This window comes from Corythoichthys intestinalis, chromosome 11, assembly GCF_030265065.1.
Source record: "Corythoichthys intestinalis isolate RoL2023-P3 chromosome 11, ASM3026506v1, whole genome shotgun sequence".
Classification (NCBI taxonomy): Eukaryota; Metazoa; Chordata; class Actinopteri; order Syngnathiformes; family Syngnathidae; genus Corythoichthys; species Corythoichthys intestinalis.
In genome coordinates this window covers 10,688,870-10,707,826 of record NC_080405.1, presented here as the reverse complement: position 1 = coordinate 10,707,826, position 18,957 = coordinate 10,688,870, and the positions used below count along the sequence as shown (strand labels likewise).

At 37.7% G+C, this 18,957-nt stretch overlaps 2 protein-coding genes across 2 annotated transcripts in view; both read right to left on the bottom strand.

Moving 5' to 3' along the window:
• Positions 1 to 305: 305 nt before the first annotated feature.
• LOC130924403 (N-lysine methyltransferase KMT5A-like) lies at positions 306 to 4,681 on the bottom strand. Its single transcript, XM_057850950.1, has 7 exons — positions 4,001 to 4,681; positions 3,107 to 3,215; positions 2,371 to 2,533; positions 2,056 to 2,272; positions 1,497 to 1,598; positions 907 to 1,008; positions 306 to 407 (listed from the first exon to the last, which is right to left on the bottom strand). The coding sequence occupies exons 1-6, from the start codon at positions 4,031 to 4,033 to the stop codon at positions 910 to 912; spliced, it is 723 nt and encodes a 240-aa protein (XP_057706933.1). The 5' UTR covers positions 4,034 to 4,681; the 3' UTR covers positions 306 to 407; positions 907 to 909.
• A 1,558-nt stretch (positions 4,682 to 6,239) lies between these two features.
• Positions 6,240 to 18,957, bottom strand: part of gfpt2 (glutamine-fructose-6-phosphate transaminase 2) — a 64,586-nt gene continuing 51,868 nt past the window's right edge. The window contains exon 19 of the mRNA XM_057851047.1: positions 6,240 to 7,129. Coding sequence (XP_057707030.1) covers positions 7,085 to 7,129 — 45 coding nt within the window. The 3' untranslated portion in view covers positions 6,240 to 7,084. The remainder of the gene's footprint in view (positions 7,130 to 18,957) is intronic.

Below are 18,957 nucleotides of genomic sequence, written 5' to 3'. Positions count from 1 at the left end.
AGCAATCTAAATTTCCTAGATATCACCCAAGCATTTTTACACCCATTCAGATTATGGTGTGAACATGTAATGTGGGGACATCGTAAATGTCTACAACAAAGTGATAAATAACCAAAATTATATTCACTATGATCAATTAAATCAGTCCAAAAGATTCTCGTAACATTAATCTACTGAATACAATTAATGAAGTGTGCTCCTTTACCTATCCACATGATTCTATCATGGAATTTAGTGCCCATCATCACAAAGTAAGTGATTTAGAGGGGAAAAAAAAACCGCAAATGTGATGGAGGTGAGAGTACCTGTTGAGTGTTGTTTGGACAAGTAGAGATCTCCGTCTGATCCATATCCATGGAAGGAGTAGAGGTCTCTGAAGCCAAGGCACTGTCATTAATGGTGGTCATCTGCAACACATTTAGTAAATTGTCATTGTAGAATATGATATGACAAAACAAAAGTCAATATGAAGTCAAATTAAGCATAAACATCCATTTCTAATGGCCAACCCACGTCCTCACACATTTCAGTAAAAATAATCGGGCTTTGTGGGGACATTTATTCACACAAACTTCAATTTTTTAATGGGGACCAGACCAGCAGCAATCTAAATTTCCTAGATATCACCCAAGCATTTTTACACCCATTCAGATTATGGTGTGAACATGTAATGTGGGGACATCGTAAATGTCTACAACAAAGTGATAAATAACCAAAATTATATTCACTATGATCAATTAAATCAGTCCAAAAGATTCTCGTAACATTAATCTACTGAATACAATTAATGAAGTGTGCTCCTTTACCTATCCACATGATTCTATCATGAAATTTAGTGCCCATTATCACAAAGGAAGTGATTTAGAGGGAAAAAAATAACCGCAAATGTGATGTAGGTGAGAGTACCTGTTAAGTGTTGTTTGGACAAGTAGAGATCTCAGTCTGATCCATACTCATGGAAGGATGAGAGGTCTCTGAAGCCGAGGCACTGTCATTAATGGTGGTCATCTGCAACACATTTAGTAAATCATCATTGTAGAATCTGATATGACAAAACAGAAGTCAATATGAAGTCAAATTAAGCATAAACATCAGTTTCTAATGGCCAACCCACGTCCTCACACATTTCAGTAAAAATAATCGGGCTTTGTGGGGACATTTATTCACACAAACTTTAATTTTTTCATGGGGACCAGACCATCAGCAATCTAATTTTCCAAGATATCACCCAAACATTTTTACACCCTTTCAAATTATGGTGTGAACGTGTAATGTGGGGACATCGTAAATGTCTAGAACAAAGTGATAGGTAACCAAAATAATATTCACAAGGGTCAATAAAAATTAGCTTAAAATATTTTTTTTATATTAACTGAATGCAATCCATGAAATATGCTCTTTCAGTCTTACTTTGTAATGGAATTTAGTTCCCAGCATCACATGGGCTGTGCTGTAGATGGAAAACATGACCTGAAAAGTGATGGAGATGAAAGTACCTGTTGTGTATTGTTTGGAACAGCAGCAATCTCTAACTGATCAACGGTCATGGAGGGATGAGAGGTCTCTAAAGCCAAATCACAGTCCTCAAAGGCGGCCATCTGCAACACATTTAGAGAATCATAACTGTAGAATATGATAAAAGAAACCAAAAGTCATTCCCAAGCAAACATCATTGTAAACAACCCTTTCTACCTGCCAACCACCGTCCTCTTACATCTTTCGTAAACCAAACGGAACTTTGTGTGGATATTTATTTACACAAACTTTCATTTCTCATGGAGACGGGACCAGTAGCGGTATGATTTCCGAAGATATCACACAAACATTTTTACTCCCTTTCACATTATGGCGTGATTGTGTAATGTGGGGCACCGTCAGCGTCCACAATACATTGAAAAATAAAATAATAATCACTATGTGATATTAAATTAGTTTAAAATATTCTCATAACATTAACCTTCCAAACGCATTACATAAATTTGGCTGCTGTACGTATCCTCAGGACTGAATCACGAGATAGACAAATAACTCAAAAAGTGATTGATATAAAAGTACCTGTTGAGAGTTGTTTTGACATGCAACATTCTCCATCTGATCCATAATCATGGAGGAATAAGAGGTCTCTATTCCCAAATCACTCTCCTTAATGCCGTTCATCTGCAACACATTTAGTAAATCATCCACATCAATCCTTTTAATTTTACAGTTTGGCCGTCTGTGTTCATCATTTACCAACCTCCCAAATGATTCATCATCTCTTGAAGCATCAATGCTTGAAAAAAGATGAGGAAAAGAAAATAATCAGATGATAATACCTTTCAGGGTATTCTAATTTGTGTAATTCTGTTCAGAATATAATTTAAGCCTTACCACCATGTTTTTCCTCTCCACTTAAATGCAAACATAAATGCAGCACATGATGGGTGGTAAACTCTTCTTCTGCACTGATATTCTGAATCATTTATCAGATCACCCCTATATTCTGCAACAAATTGACCTCTGCTGATTGCAGCTTTTGCAAAAACACCACGTCCTGCAGACAGAGGGAACACTTTTTTTTTTTTTTTTTTTAACAACACATTTACAAAAAACAAAACAGACTCATCATTAATTTCCAAATGGTATCAAATCTCTCAGATATCAATAAATAAAAATAAAATTTCATATATTCCGTAACGAAAAAAGAACCCATATTATTTCTAGACATTATTTGAATTACTCAGGTTCCAATTGTTTAATTCTTCAGAGTCAGAGTAGTTTTGTTTGTCAAAGGATTATTAAGTTAATTTAAAACTAAGTTTTTGCTTTGATTTCTGAACACTGTATCCCTTAACTCCCTTCATGTAGCGGTACAACAAATGGTCGCCTACAGTTAGAATTGCTTTGCTGGTGCTTTAATTTTTTATCTTTACAAAAAGTGCCACACATATTCCTGCCATTTTTTTTTTTTAATTATCAATGATGGTTAATATTTATTGCAGCTCTACTAGTGTCTAATGTCACCTCAGATTTTGGTTGGTTTTTGATGCCCATGTGGTAATAATTGTACGTTTTGTGTATCATGTAGTTTTTGTAATCACAACAAATCACACAGACCACATCTTACCTTTAACTGCATCAATGTACTTGATGCACAATTTGTCTGTCTTGTCAGTCTTTGAGGTAACATGACAAATGGCATCCTGAAGGGGGCTGACCCTTTTTGGCATTTCAAACTGAACACATAAAAAAGTATTTTCATTACATTCAGTAAGATTTTTCTATAATATGACATCAAACATAATAATAAAAAAAAAATATATATATATATGTATATATATATATATATATATATATATATATATATATACAAATGCAGTAAGCTATACAGCATATGTATTAGAATATCTCTGTTCCATCACACCTCATTCCAATGTTTATTCTGGCTTACTTGATTGATTTGAGGGGAAAAAACCCAAATGCAGCAACATAGAAATAAATGTAACATCTGATGGGTATTTGTGTAAAAGTACATGACTAATCTGTGAACCAAAGCAAAAATGGGAAATCTGGAAAGATTTTCTATGGGCAGAAACATATGCCTTTTTTAATTATTTTTTTTAAATCATTGCCTTTCTCAGAACCAAAGTGGAATACTAACTTTTTTCACTTAAATATAACACTCTGGTTATGCATTCCACAAAAATAAATTCCATGTTTGACTCATTTCTAAAGTTAATCCATACTTCTACACATTTTTCACCCAATAAATTGCTAACATACTGTTACAAATATTTATGCTTAAGATTTAGCCCTATAATTTAAATAAAACTCTTCATCCAGAGCAAAAATATTCTTAAATCCCATTATGATACAAAGTAGTACTAAGCTTAAAACATTACTCAGTTAGAGCTACAGTGTGATTAACTAAAAAGAGCAAACTTAAGGAAATTTGCGCAATTGGAGCTATAATTAGCTAGCAACAGCAAACTTAATTGTTCAAGCATACAAAACAGCTTACCTTAGGTTTTATTTTTGCTTCTTTGGCTGGCATGTTTACTAGCTCTTGCTAGCGTCTTCTGATGAGTCTAATTGAAGATTGCTTTCTACCTGTTTGACTCCATCGTTGTAAAAATCACCACATATTGGGGACAAGGGAGTGGGCGGGATTATGCAAATATGTGTGTGAAGCAGTGAATGCAATGAAATATATAACTAGATAATACATAATAGAAAACTTATTTGTTCATGCAAACAAATTAGCATTTTTTGTGTTACATTTACTTCATCTTCTTCTGCTGGCATGTTGACTAGCTCTTTCTAGTGTCTTCTGATGATTCTAATTAAAGATGACTTTCTGCCTGTTCTGATCCATTGATGTAAAAATCCTTACATGTGGGGACCAGGAAGTGGGTGGGATTATGTAAATGTGTGTGTAGAGCAGTGCAGTCGCAGTGAGTGCCATAGCAGTGAAAACTATGTAGGGGGGGCTACTGAGCATTGTCTACACACATACGTTGATCAAAAATCATGCTTTTTGGGCCAAGGCTAAAAATTTCACAGGCACATATAGACCACCTGCTTTATCGAATTTTACAGTTTGACTCATGGGGACCAGCTTTTTGGTCCCCATACCGCAACTGGTCCCCATGACGTGACTGTGTATACAGATTTTTGTCCCCATAAAACATGGAAACCAGTGCACACACACACACACACACACACACACAGACAAGGGGTAACGACACAACGAGGAACAGGTGAGCAAAGGAGGATGCAGGTTGGAGGATACACTAGGAGCAGGCACAACAGGTGAAATCAATGGGCAATCACAGGGACAAGTCACACTAGGAGAAAACAAAAAGAAAACCTAACAGTGTATGTGTTGCGGTAGTTAGTATAAGAGAAAAAGTGATATTGAAAACACCTATTGACGGCAATAGACGTCTGATTCATTTCATCTGGATTTTGGCTGTACCTTTAAGGTGTTGTCATAACACAAAACAGTAACAGTACCAGTGGTGATTGCTCTAAGACTGTAAGGGAAGCTCAGCTTCCCCCACAATTTCAAAAAATAAGGGATCAAATGTGTACTGTTGTGTGCACATTTTCCGGACTAAATATGCGCTACAACACACTCAATTTTGTTCGGAATTACCTTATCACTTCTCACGATAAGGCTTGCTTTTCATTCATTCGCGCAGTTTCACAGTCCTTTAAACAGTGTAAAGCTGTGAATCTCCAGAGTTGAGAGAATAGTTATTGGCTATCCATAACTGTCTACATATTTCAAACTTCAAGCTATTTGCTTTTTATTCCTTTTCTGCTTTATTTCCATTTCTGATTTTAATTTAATGCGATTTTTACGTATATTATTTCCTGTTTCGATTTCCTTTGTTTTAACATTCTTTTGATGTAATGTGATTTTTATGACATGCATGTAATGCAGACATGTCCAAAGTGCGGCCCGGGGGCCAAATGCGGCCCGTGGTCAAATTTCATCCGGCCCTCAGCCCCTGTCATAAGATCAATAACGTCTGGCCCGCACACAGACTTAATAAATTGGTCAGCAGTACTGCTACCAGCATATGAATTGCCTTGTGTTAAATTGTGCTATACAAATAAATTTGCCTTGCCTTTCCTAAAGGCTGGGTTTATCCCACCCATTGGAAGCTGTGTGTCTCTGATGGTCTATAGGCAGTGTAAGGGTCTTGGCTGGCACAGACGTCCAGTTCCTCTGCAGGTTTGGATGATCTGTAGCAGCCTGAATTGCTTTTTGATTGACAGCTAAATGGGGGAATCTGCGATCTTGTTTAACATCTGCGGGAAGAATTTTTCAATTTTCATTCCATTGTTCTGAATTCAATGGGAGACTTTCCTAATTATCCTAGCGACACTTTCTTCATTTAAAAATGACTCGCGAAAAAAATCAAGCTTCTATTTTATTTTATTTTTTTGTAGCTGCCTGTGTTTGTGGACCGATTTCTGTCAATCTGGTTTCTTTCCCTACCAAGCAACGGGTACCGCTGAGCCCCTCTGTCATGAAGCACCCACAGGCGGGTAGTCTTTGAGCTTCCTCTCCTTGAAATACCAGCATTCACCACTGAACAGTACCCATAAAAAAGAAAATAAATGCTCTCAATTTGATGTAAAATAATGCAATTCAGACACATTAGCATATATACACAAATACCGTCAGATAAAGACATTGAATTTGAAACTTTTTATTATTATTATTATTATTATTATTTACAGGAATAAACAAATGAAGTGCACATTTGGTATAGTATTCCTTATGCCGTTTCATTGAGCAAGTTGTCTGTAAAAACACATGGCTTGAAAAAAGGTACAATTATAAACCATTTCTTGTTTATAGGTCCTAAAGTAAAATCAGATAAATATAAAATATCATTATTCGCGATAAAGCAAACAGCTCAAAAACTGTAAACAATGGCAAAAGCAATGTTGAGTGATGACTCCTTACATGTGTCATGATGATAATGATTAACCACAAAAACTTTGTGTTTCCATTAGAATTCTAACATGCTGCGATGATAGCATAAAACTAAACTTTGCAAACCATCATGTTCTGTTAAACAGAAGCAACATAATGTTTGTTTTAAATTAAACAATAAACATTATTCTTGTATAACTGTTCACCATAATTGGATGCAAGATAAGCAAGTGATCATGAAAAAAAAGTTCAGTCAGAACTAGTATTCATAATGCACATTTAGTCCTCCATATTGCACATTTGTAATTTATTCTATTTGGCATTTAAAATGTTATTACGAAGCATGTAAAAGGGTTTTTGGCTCATCTGGTGATATAGAAAAAAAGCACAATTCATCACGATCGATGCAAAATCTCAATAGCACAGGACTGGTGCTCCCTCATCAGTGTATTGATTAAACTTCACATTTGTTTTGATAAAAATAAACCCAAAAAGGTTCATGTACCTAGTCTTTTTCATTTGTCTCTCCCACACATACGCACACATGCACACACAGAATCATAAAAACAAACATTATGAAAGTTGAATTGCACATTTGAGCTACAAAGCAAAGAGCGTCCTTTCTGCTCTTCTGTGCTTCGAGTCTTGTATTCATTCCACCGTCACAGACTTAGCTAGGTTTCTGGGACAGTCAACCTGCAGAGAAGCCAAAAAATCTGTGATTATTAACAATCCAGTTTGTCAATAGGGACCCATTAGAAGGAATCATTAGCCATGCAGTCGGGTTCAGATGTATCATATGTTTTTCCTCTTATATTGACTATACAACCCCACTTCCAATGAAGTTGGGACGGACGGTGTGTTTAAAATAAATAAAAGCAGAATACATTAATGATTTGCAAATCAAGAAAACTAATTGTTAAAGCTTTTTAAGTGGAACTGTTTCCCATTGTTGCTTGATGTACAGCTTCAGCTGTCCAAAAGTTTGGGGTATCACGATGCGTCATGAAAAGCTTCACATTTTCAATGTGAGACAGGTCTCGATTGCAGGCAGGCAAATCTAGTACCCACATTCATTTAATAAGAAGCATCGCTTTTGTAACACGCAAAAAGTGAGGCATGGCATGCTGAAATAAACAGGGGTCTCCTTGAAAAAGATGTTGCTTGGATGTCAGGAAATGTTTCTCCAAAACCTGTATGTACCTTTCAGCATTATTGGTGCCTTCACAAATGTGTAAGGTACCAATTACGTGACAGCGTCATCGTAAAATGTCCATATGTCATTACATGAGCTGTAAGTGAGAGAACGCGATACGTATGGAAAGAGTGGTTAGGTAAAAGTCCAGAAATGTATTGGTTGTTTCTTCGCTGGTCCATAGACTTCATAATGGTATTGACGGGTCAGATCGGTCATGCACTGCGCCTCGCCTTCAAGTAGGGGGCCGCCCACATCAAGAGGAGCTATTCACAAACACAGGCACACAGTGATCCAACGCTAGATTCTGTTGAAAAAGTATGAAAGCTGTACCGCATACAAACAGAAAGGACTGTCTCAGGAGTGATTTGTTCAAGGATTCAAGGTAAATATTAGATTTTTCGTACAATGCATGCATTCTGAAACATAGTGAAAAATAATCAATAGAAGAAATTAGCCGCTACCTCATTGGCATCATAGTTCGTAATATTTACTTAAAATAAATTCTAACTGCACGTTTTTTTGCTTTTAACCAAGAATCGAGACTGTTTTTCACCAATATCTACAAAAGAATCGTGGATTTAAGCATTTATTCAAAAGAATTTTTTTTTAAAAAGTGCTGTTTATATAAGACAGCAGCAAGCTACATTTACTGACAGACTAGCATTGTACTTTGACAAATTTACGCAAAATAAATGCTAACTGCACGTTTTTTTGCTTTTAACCAAGAATCAAGACCGTCTTATGTCCATATCTGTAAATAATTTAGGGATTTAAGCATTTATTCACAAGGATTTTCAATTAAAAAAGCTCTTTGTCTGTGATTCCACTCGCTCAGCTTTGACGGCCTCGCCAAAAATGCAGGCCCCCTATTTATTGCCCTGTGTCCAGTCAATACATTATTAAGTCTATGGTTGATCCTCGTTTGGGCCAGTCACAAATTGGTGCATGCATAGCACCAGTTTTCAGCCCCCTTCGGCCATTGTTTGGCTGATTGAAACGTTAAGAACCGGAGCTGACCTAGGCATTAGCCTGGAACAAGCACCAGCATCAGCTCTGTGGAAAGGGCGTCAATAGCATTCGCTCATACAATCACAGATGCTGGCTTTTGAACAAACGCTCTTCACAACTTGGGTTGTTTCTGTTTTCTTTAGTCCAGATAACATGGCATCCCGGATGTCCATAAGGAACTTGATCAAGTTGATCGAACAAATGGTGATTTGTCTGACCACAGAACAGTTTTCCACTTTGCTACACTCCATTTTAAATTACCCTTGGCCCAGAGAAAACACCTGTCCTTCTGGATCCTGTTTAGATTAGAAACGGGATCTGTCGTTCACTTGAGTAAACAAATCCATTCCGGTTCGTTCAGTAAAAAGATTCGTTCAAACAAATCGTTCAACGAATCGTTCGCCCCCCTCACGCCCCTCCCCGCCCAAATGAATCGTTCGGTTAGTGAACGGGAAGTGACGTTCCCAAACGAATCACCAAAGACCGCTTCACAGTATAACTGAATGGGAAGTGACATTGCTTGGTCCCTCCCTCTCTTGCACACAGGCTCCTCATTGACCACTCGTCGTAGTTTCAGAAATGATTGACAGGCGATATCATTCTGTTTTCACAGACAGCCTCGTCTCCCTCCCGCTGCTGCAAAAGCGAGGGAGAACTTCCGCGTCGTCTGTCGTAGTTCAATGGGATCAAAGTCATGGCCCGTGCTTGCATTTCGATTTAGGACACGGTTAAACATTTTCCTTTTGTCGGGGGAGTGGGGGTTTGGGGTCGGGGGCGCACGGACTTTCTTTAGCATGATCTTGATCACATATACAATGCTGCTGCTACCAGCCAATGCGGCATGCTTGCTGTCACAAAAATAAAAATAAATCGAAAGTTTAATTTCTAAATATGGAATGACCAACACATCATATTTACCTCTCGCTCTGTTGTATTTTAGTTTTTATGCTCATCACTATTATTTTACGTCACTATTGTTAAAACTAAAGTGTAAATAGCTAGTTGTCAAATGTGCTGCTCTGAAATAAAAACAATACTACATTTTGATATTTGACATTTTAATTGCAAATCAGTATTAAGATGATCATATTGAATTTTTGCACTGGTATTAACAATTAAAATAATTCGGTCAGCTCCCCCGTCGTCCCCTCATCTCAGATCGTCAAATGCTGACGAGAAATAATTGTTTGCTCTTTACGATGTTGCCTTTCTACTCTCATTAGTCTGTTAAGAAAAATGTAGACATATTGCAACATCTCCCGTGTCCGCGTGCGTTGTTTTTGGGCGCTTGAGTAGCACATGATGGACGGATGGACATAATTTGTCAAACCAACCAACACCCGACACGCTCTGACACGAAAAAAAATAAAACAGTCGGAAAAAATTGACATGTACAGTGGGGAGAACAAGTATTTGATACACTGCCAATGGGTTTTCCCATTGACTGTGTATCAAATACTTGTTCTCCCCACTGTATATACAGTTTCATTGCAAATCAGTATTATGGTGATCATACTAAATATTCTTTTTTTCTGTGCACATATGAGGTAAATATCGCTGCCATGAAGCCTCCATATAGTGACAGTTCTCTGCTCCCTTCACTGCCGTAACGCGACCGCAGCTCACTTTTGCTTGCCTCGTAGCTACCCGTGTTTTTTTTTTTTTTTTTTTAGTTACCTGTGTTTTAAACTACTGTAAATTTGATAGTATGTCGTCAGTCATAGGTAGTCCCGAGTCTGTTGAGAAAAGTACACTAAACCATGCTCGCTAGATTTGTGTGGTGTTTTGTCTGTTTGAGCAGCATTTGATAGGCTCCACATTAACAAATATGTTACAAAGTCATTTCCTTCCATTTTCTGACTCGTTCACCGCATTACTGGAAAGTCAAGTTAGCAGCAAGCTAGGTCAGGAACCGGAGGACCGAGTCACTGAACGGGAAGTGACATAACTCAGTCTTGCCCCTTTACGTGCACGCTGGCTGCTTATTGGCTACACGTGGAAGTGAGTGACAGACGCCCTGATTCTGTTTCTGCTCCCTCCCCTGCCCGCGATGAGGCTGGCGTCTGATTGGTCGTGTGCGATGTCAGAAGACGCTGCCGCTTGCTCAACGCCCTCCCACGCAGTGAACAAGCCCTAACTTCATAGAACGAATCAGTGCAGATGGTGATTAGTTCGGTCTCGTTCACCCAAACAATTCGTTCAAAAAGAATGAATCGTTTGCGACCGATACAACACTAGTTTAGATATGTCTTCTTTGCACTGAAAAGTTTTCTCCTGCAAATTCTCTCTCTCGTCAGGCTGCCAAGATGACTCAGCATGAGACCTGCCTGAACCAAGTAATGGAGCAGCTGCAGCAACTCACGGCAAATGTGAAATATCTGGGAAACCAATTGTCAACAATGAACGAGCATTCTACACCGGTCGCTCCCTCTCCATCTGACCCAGCAGCTCAACAGATCACCAACCCTGCCCCACAAGACAGAGAAACACTCATTCCCGTTCTAGCCAGGTACTCAAGTAATGCAGGTACAGTACATGTTCACAATTCCTTTTCCAGTGTTCCCTGGTCTTTAGTCAACAACCTGCCACATATTCCACTGCACAGTTTATCATGAGTTTGCTCATTGGGGAAGCAGCAGCCTGGTTGCTAGCCATCTCCTCGCAACGAGATATTGTTAACAACTATGCAACTATGACTCATTTCGTCTTCGGACAAGATGAGGAGAGTATTTGATAATCCATTGAATGCAGACAGTATGAGAGAGAGTAATAGAATACACCTTGTGTCAAGTAGGGTTCATGCCCCCGATGATTTATGACTTTGACCTCTGTGACCCCGCCCCCTTTGATTGTAGTCCTTTGATCTCTATTGATGATGACAGATGATTGATGACCCCTCCCCCCTTCCCCTTTGATCGTGGTCCTTTGATCTCTATTGGTGCTGACAGGTGATTGATGACCCCCCCCCCCCCCTTATCCCTTTGATCGTAGTCCTTTGATCTCTATTGGTGCTGACAGATGATTTATGACCCCGCCCCCCGGACCCCTTTGAACGCAGTCCTTTGATCTATGTTGGTATGATGTCATTGATGTGGTTTTGGTCATGACAGATGTTTTACAACTTTGAAGTTTAGCGCATGCGTGCTAGGCGTGTTATGGGTTATGTCCGTACATGTCCCCCCTTGAAAAAAGGTAGTGTGTGGAGGGGGCGTGTTTAGCGCATGCGTGCTATGCGTGGTATGGGTTATGTCCGTACATGTCCCCCTAGAAAAAAACGTAATAGGTGTGGGGCCGTGTTTAGCGCATGCGTGCTCCGGGGTATGGGTTATGGATCTAATTTGGATTGAGTTAATTAAAGGGGTATTTTTGATGGATCTAATTGGGTTTAATTAAAGTTTTTTTTATTTTTTTTTGATGGATCAAATTTGGATTGAGTTAATTAAAGGGTCTTGTAAGGTTTTGATGGATCTAGTTGAGGGGTTAATTAAAGGGTTTAGGGTTAAGGTATGACTTAATGGTTTGTAATTAGAGGGTTTATTGTGGTGTTGATTGATCTAATTGGGGAGTTATTTAAGCGGTTTTTGGATGGGTCTAATTTGTGGAGTTAAATTAAAGGGCTTATGTGTGGTTTTGATGGAGCTAATTGTGTAGTTAATTAAAGGGTTTTGTGTGGTTTTGATGGATCTAATTTGGTGTGAGTTAATTAACGTGGTTTTGTATGGTTCTGACGGATCTAATTAGATCTAGTTAATTAAAGGTTTTTTGTTGTTGTTTTTTTTCGGTTTGGATGGATCTAATTTTTTTGGGGGGGGGGGGGGGGGGTTAATTAAAAGTGTTTGTGATCATGGGTGTGTCTTAATTGGGTGTATGTCCATATATGTCCAAACGAGACGTTGTCACGGATGTTAGGATATGTGCGGTCATGCCCCGCTACAAAAAAAAAAGGGGTGGGGGTGGGGGCGTGTTTAGCGCATGCGTGCTCCGGGGTTTTGGGAAATGTACGGACATGCCCCCCCCCCCCCCCCCCCAAAGAAAAAAAGTAATGGGGGCTGGGGGCGTGTTAAGCGCATGCGTTCTCACGGATGTTGAGACATGTCCGTACATGTCCTAACGAAGAATCGGAAGTAGTAGGGCGTGGCTAGCGCCTGGGCTAGTCGTAGCCAAAGCGATGTCCCCTTTGACCCGTACCTATTTGGAAACAAGGGGGGTTATGGGAAAGTGTGGGTGGGAAGGGGTAACTTATCTAGGCATGTTCATGCATGTCCGGACAAAGCCCCCATGGGAGGGTGTGGTCTGTGTGTAGGCTAGTTTTGTAGCAATGCTGAGTGAGTATTTTTCCGGCGAATCTTTTACCTTCTGGATGAAGTCTCTTCTGTCAGGTTTGTGGTTCTATAATAAGTTTTAAGAAGTCTTGCACGAGTTCAATTTCAAGCATTTGTGAAACTACAGTTTTTATATCAAAGTAACTTCATTCCATTTACTCAAAGTACAGCGTCTTTCAAGTATGAAGTTTGCTTGATCATTTCACCACAGATACTACAGGCAGAGCATTGACTTCAACTCCAGACAGCTTTTTGCTGCAACTATAGGTTGGTACTAATGTATACATATATACACTTAGGCAAATAACTATGTATTTCAACCGGATTTAAATCATTCTATTTCGCAAAGTTAGCATGCTCTCTATATCTTTAAAAGTAACCAAATAAGAGTTGGTGACATACCAGTTTTGTTGCTGAAGAGTCTTTTCTCCCCAACTTCTTCCTTGCGATTCCGCGGGCCGACTGATTCGAACCATGTCTCAAAAATCGACGCGAATCTCCGCCCCTCTTCCATAGCATGGAAGCATAGTGTTCTGGTTATTATGCAGTCGACCTAGCATACAGTTTCAGAGGTTTGCTCTGGTGAACGGTTAGGAGTTTACATTCGAGTTTTCTCAACAGACTGTAATATATTTGATCCAAATAAATACCAAATGCTCTAAAATACTGTATATAGTGTTCTTATTCTTCAATCAGTTAATATACACATCTTTGATGTGAAAGATGTTATAGAATGTATAAGGTGATAACTTGTAGAACATGAAAAGCACAACATAAAATGTTAAATATGAACTACTACTGCATCCGAAGTGTTATGTAGATATTATGTGAATGTTCATACTTGTAATTCTTGAGGTTTGAGGATTTACTTCCTACTACAAAACACATCGTCTCTAAACTCGGTATATTTTGATATTTATGGAAATGTAACTATTTCGTTGTTAGTACGTTTATAAAGAGTTTAGTAAGCGAGATGACTAAAGTTATACACTACATGAGACAGTAATTCATTTAATTTTAGGGAGAAGTAATTTTTAACTGTAACTCATTACTTTTTAAAAGTAAGATGACCAACAGTGGTTACAAGTTAACTTTTTGTGTTTAAGAATGACAACTGCCATCTTGATATTACAGTGAGCAAACAATAGGATGATGTACAACTCAGTTTCATTGCAAACGTATTAGTTCAAGAGTGTTCCATTTAAAAGACCCTCTAACATAAGAAAAACAAATGGGAACTAATATTCACTTTGAAACTAAAATTACATGACATAAAATGTTGAATATAAAAGAATGCTACTTGTAGTTCAGCGGGTTGGACTATTTATACATTTATGTTAATGTAATTATTTCCTTGTTAGTAAGTTTTTAAAGAGTTTAGTAAGCGAGATGAATAAGTTATACAGTACATGAGTTACTAACTCATATAGTCTTTTTGGCAAAAGTATTTTTTAACTGTAACTCATTACGTTTTTTTTAAAGATTAACAACACTGGTTACAAGTTAACTTTATGTGTTTAAGAACGACAACTGCCTTCTTACTATTAAAATGAGCAAAACAATAGGACGATGTACAACTCAGTTTCATTACAAGCGTGTTAGTCCAAGAGTGTTCCATTTAAAAGACCCCCTATCTTAACAAAAACAAATAGGAACTAATGTTCACAAAATTACACAGCATAGAATATTGAACATAAAAGAATGCTACATCTAAAGAGTTATATGTTAGAATATTTTTAAAGAATTCAGTAAGCGCAATGAATAAGTTTAAACAGTATCCAGACCAAATTGACAGCCAGCTGAGTTATACTAGCCATCTCCACCCCCACATATTTTTAAAGAATTCAGTAAGCGCAATGAATAAGTTTAAACAGTATCCAGACCAAATTGACAGCCAGCTGAGTTCTACTAGCCATCTCCACCCCCACCTGCAAACACATACAACGTGATAAAAGATACATCTGAAAGTGTCAATTTCAACAAGGGGCAAAAAAGCAGGTTTCAAAGACCTAGAAAATTATGTATTTAAAAATATCTGCAATGATACTATTATCTTGTTATTTCAAAAGATTTTATGAACATTACTTTAGTACAGTACGCATTTGTTTTGTGCATATATTAATTTCACATGCTAAAGAAATGTTTGTACGCCTGATACAGTTGGTATACCTTCTCTTACAAAATCATCTAGTAATTGCATAATAAGTGCTCTTATGCAAACGTGTTCATTTGAAAAGTGCAACAAGCAACAAATACAGTACCTCCAAAAGCATACTGCACATATCTGAACAATGATGAAGGAGGGGAATATGTTGGACCATTTTTAACCTTCTGTCTGTTTGTATTCCAAAAGCTACTACTTACACACACTTATCTCATACCTGAGTCAATCCAAGTTAATTAAAGAAATATTCAGAACAGTATATGTTGCGTTAGCAAGTTTGATAAAAAATAAAAAACATTCAAATAAGAGTTAGGTAGTTACATACCGGCTTTGTCAATGACCATACGTGTGCGCAGTTTGAAGAGGAGTCACGTTTCTCATTGGTTCTCTCATTGGTTATTCAAAATCATTCTAAAGTACTTCAGCCATAAAACTATTCATTTAACTTTCTGCCAATAATGCAATTCAGTGCAATTGAGGTGGCACTGTCATGACTGAATGTCAGACTGTCATGCCTCATTGTGTGAAGTTTGCTCGTTCTTCCCCACTCCATGTGTGGGGTTTACGACGGGTGCTCAAGTTTCCTCCCACATTCCAAAAAACATGCATGTTAGGAGTATTTAACGCATCAAATTGGCCACATAATTTTTTGGGTTGTCTGGAAATTAGTCTGGTAACCCTTCCATTTTGGAAGGATCTTAGTGTTCGCGGCATGCTCGTAAGGCCTCCTATTTTTACCCATTACATACTTTCCTGAAGACTTAAAGATTGGCATTATTTTTTTCTTCTTCCTCAAAACCCTGTTTGTTTGTTGTTTTATTTTTTTTAATAAGAGCAACTTTATGTATCTTTAATACATCATAATAAAATATGTCCACACCATTTAGCAGTCTAAATTTGTCTTTTGAAAACTTCAGCTGTACACTCACTGACGTCATGCTATTGGCTCCGGCCATCCTGTGTGGACTTTGCATGTTCTCCCCCTGTCGATGTCGATGTGAAACTCTAAATAAGCTTCATAAGTCACATCGACTTACCTCTTTTTTCACTAGCAGGCCAAAGTGTTCCACGGTGTGTCTGTGGTTTAAAAGAAAAAAACTACAGTAAACATCAGTGAATCAAGAACTCTTGTGTCACCACGTGTGAACAATCCGTCATCCTCAGTGTACCTTTTTATACCATCCGCCAACAACGATGGCAGGTACAGTATTCTATTTTTTTCCTTAATTTTATTAATACATCGTATAATACATGTTTTTGGGTAGTAGTTTTTAGGTTTAGGGGGTATTTAGGGGGACCTAAAGGGTTAATTCCGATTTATGCGGTAATTTGGGTTATGTCGTCAGCGTAAGAACGGATCTCGTTCGTAACCCGGGGGACTACCTGTAATTTGTATTGTATTGTGTGAGAAAATTGTATTCATGCTTAAATCACAACCATTATACATCATATTTTGCATGCTTATGTTATGCTTGCATGAGAACATTGTAGCATAGAGCATCATTGTTATATTAACCGGCTTGAGTGTGCCTTCCCATAGCCTTGACTATCGTAGACTGTATCACAATATGCCCAAATATGGACTGTTATGTTCCTGTGCTTTCCAATATGCCCTGAATGAATACAAAGGGCGACTGTGGCTTATCATCGTTCTAGCCAGAGCCGGTGTTCAAGGTCGTATCTTGAGGTGTTTTTCCCCCTACTGGAGATGTTTTTCTGTGGAAAACCACCAGAGTTGATACTTAAGTTTCAGTCTCGTTTTCATAGGTATCGTTTCACAGTAAGCATCCTTGGGTAACGCCCTTTCAACAGTATAAATGTCCAACCTCTATTGTACTTATGGGTGATCACAGCTCCTGGCAGAATCACATCATTTTGTTCCCCTGATATATCATGTTTATAAAGTCTTCGAAGCAGGCAATCTTTGGTTGGTCGTATTCATTTCTCTCATCGAGCTATCGAGGTAACACTTGTCTTGGAGTTCAAACCTGAATTTCCCTGACATATTGTACTGATTTTTTTTTTGGTTGTTGTTGTTGTTGTTAGAGACTAAATACAAAATGGAAAAAGATTCACTTAAAATTAGAGAAAAGTAAAACAAACAGAAATTTCCACATAAATGCAAAATTTCAAAAAATGAACATGCAAAATGAAATGAAAAATAACTAAATATTACATTGATAAAATGCAAAGTAACAAAAAAAACTTTGACTATGTTCAAAAAAGAATACGTGGGCAGACCGCATTCATACGAATGGCTGGCTGTCAAGTATATACGGAGGCAAGTTGATGATAAAAACGGTCCCTTTTGAATTTTCAACAGTGTATATTCTATAAGAGGCACTTAATAATGTCTATGTTGAGCTTTATTGGTATGTGCGTGGCGTATTATATATTTTATCTAGGTGACGAGCTATTTTCTACTTTTTAAGCTGACTCTGCTAACTGGGAATGTATCGCCAGGGATAAATTCATTAAGTCGCTACCTCTTTAAATTGTCAACTCTTTCAGAGGCCCTTTGTGACGTTCACACTCATCTATATTTGTGACTATTGGTACATGACTGGCTTTCACGTGCTAATTAGCTCGATTTTGTAAGCTTTGAGCTAAGGTATCACCTTCATGGAAGAGTAGCAGGTCGATGCATGACAACCTGTATTGTTTACACCAAAATGCTTGACATTAATATATTATAGAGATCTGTATAGATTGAAAAGTGATGTCAACAAACAATAAACACAAATTTATAATACAAAACTAATTTCATGTTATTGTATTAGGTCAAATTTTCATGAACTGCTTCTGCTGGGGACTGCTGCTGGCTGTAGGCCAAATGTAGCCCATTTTTCAAAGAGCAAAAAACATATTAAATAAGCCTTTTATTTCATGTTTTGACGGCTGACCGTTGCCATCCATTTTTTCTGCTGCTCTAATTCTTTGCGGAAGCCATGCTGCACAACCAACAATCAAAGGCCGCTGATCCATAAAATGTTAGGTGTAAACAATGAACCACGACACCAATTTCATCAATTGTTCAATAAAAAATGTTTTTCTTTATCAAGGGGTAATAACTTGTTATTGTTATACATTACACAATGAAAATAATACAATTTTGTTCCTGTCTTGTGATCATTGTATTTGTGTTGCTTGGGTCCAAGCTAAATGAAAAATGCCTCTAAAAAGGTACAGGTTTGGTTTTGCTAAAATTAGAGGCTATATTAAAAATTTGAGTTAAGCAGGAAATGTTTGTTAAACGTAATTTCAGGTCAAACAGTCTATAAAATAAGGAATATGTACACACACACACACACACACACATATACATATAAGCATTAGAACGTACAACAGTAAAGAAAAGTGGAAAATATAATTTAAAAGTCGTGACCTCAAACGTTTTGGGAAACAAAAGTGGTTTTATATTTCAATGCGACAAAACAAACTAGAATGTGCCATTCAGAACTTGGGAATAAAATATGTTATACATGGTGTTAGCTTTAATATATTACCACAGGTAGGTGAATCAAGGAAATCTAGACATTTTCTGGAAAAACAGCATTCTTGTTGAACGTTGAATGGACAATCTCAATGCCTACAGATAAAAAATTACCATAATTTTCGGAATATGGTGTCCACATATTATTACACTAAAATACTTGCAGCTCAATGGCCTGTAAAAATCCAGAAATAAGCCGCGCAGGACCAGAAACCACAAATTGAACGAATAAAGTATTTTCCCCTTTTTTTCTTCCTATCCCCTTTTAGCCATGCTAGACATTGCCACAAATGTGATTGCTGAAAACTTGGGTCGTAACTGGCGTAGATTAGGACGACA

Excerpts from the sequence above, each read along its gene's own strand:
- LOC130924403 (XM_057850950.1), bottom strand. The coding sequence starts at position 4,033 with ATGCCAGCCAAAGAAGCAAAAATAAAACCTAAG. Across the intron at positions 2,534-3,106 it reads GTACATTGATGCAGTTAAAG|GACGTGGTGTTTTTGCAAAA; the intron begins GTAAGATGTGGT and ends CTCTGTCTGCAG. Across the intron at positions 1,599-2,055 it reads GTCAAAACAACTCTCAACAG|ATGGCCGCCTTTGAGGACTG; the intron begins GTACTTTTATAT and ends AATGTGTTGCAG.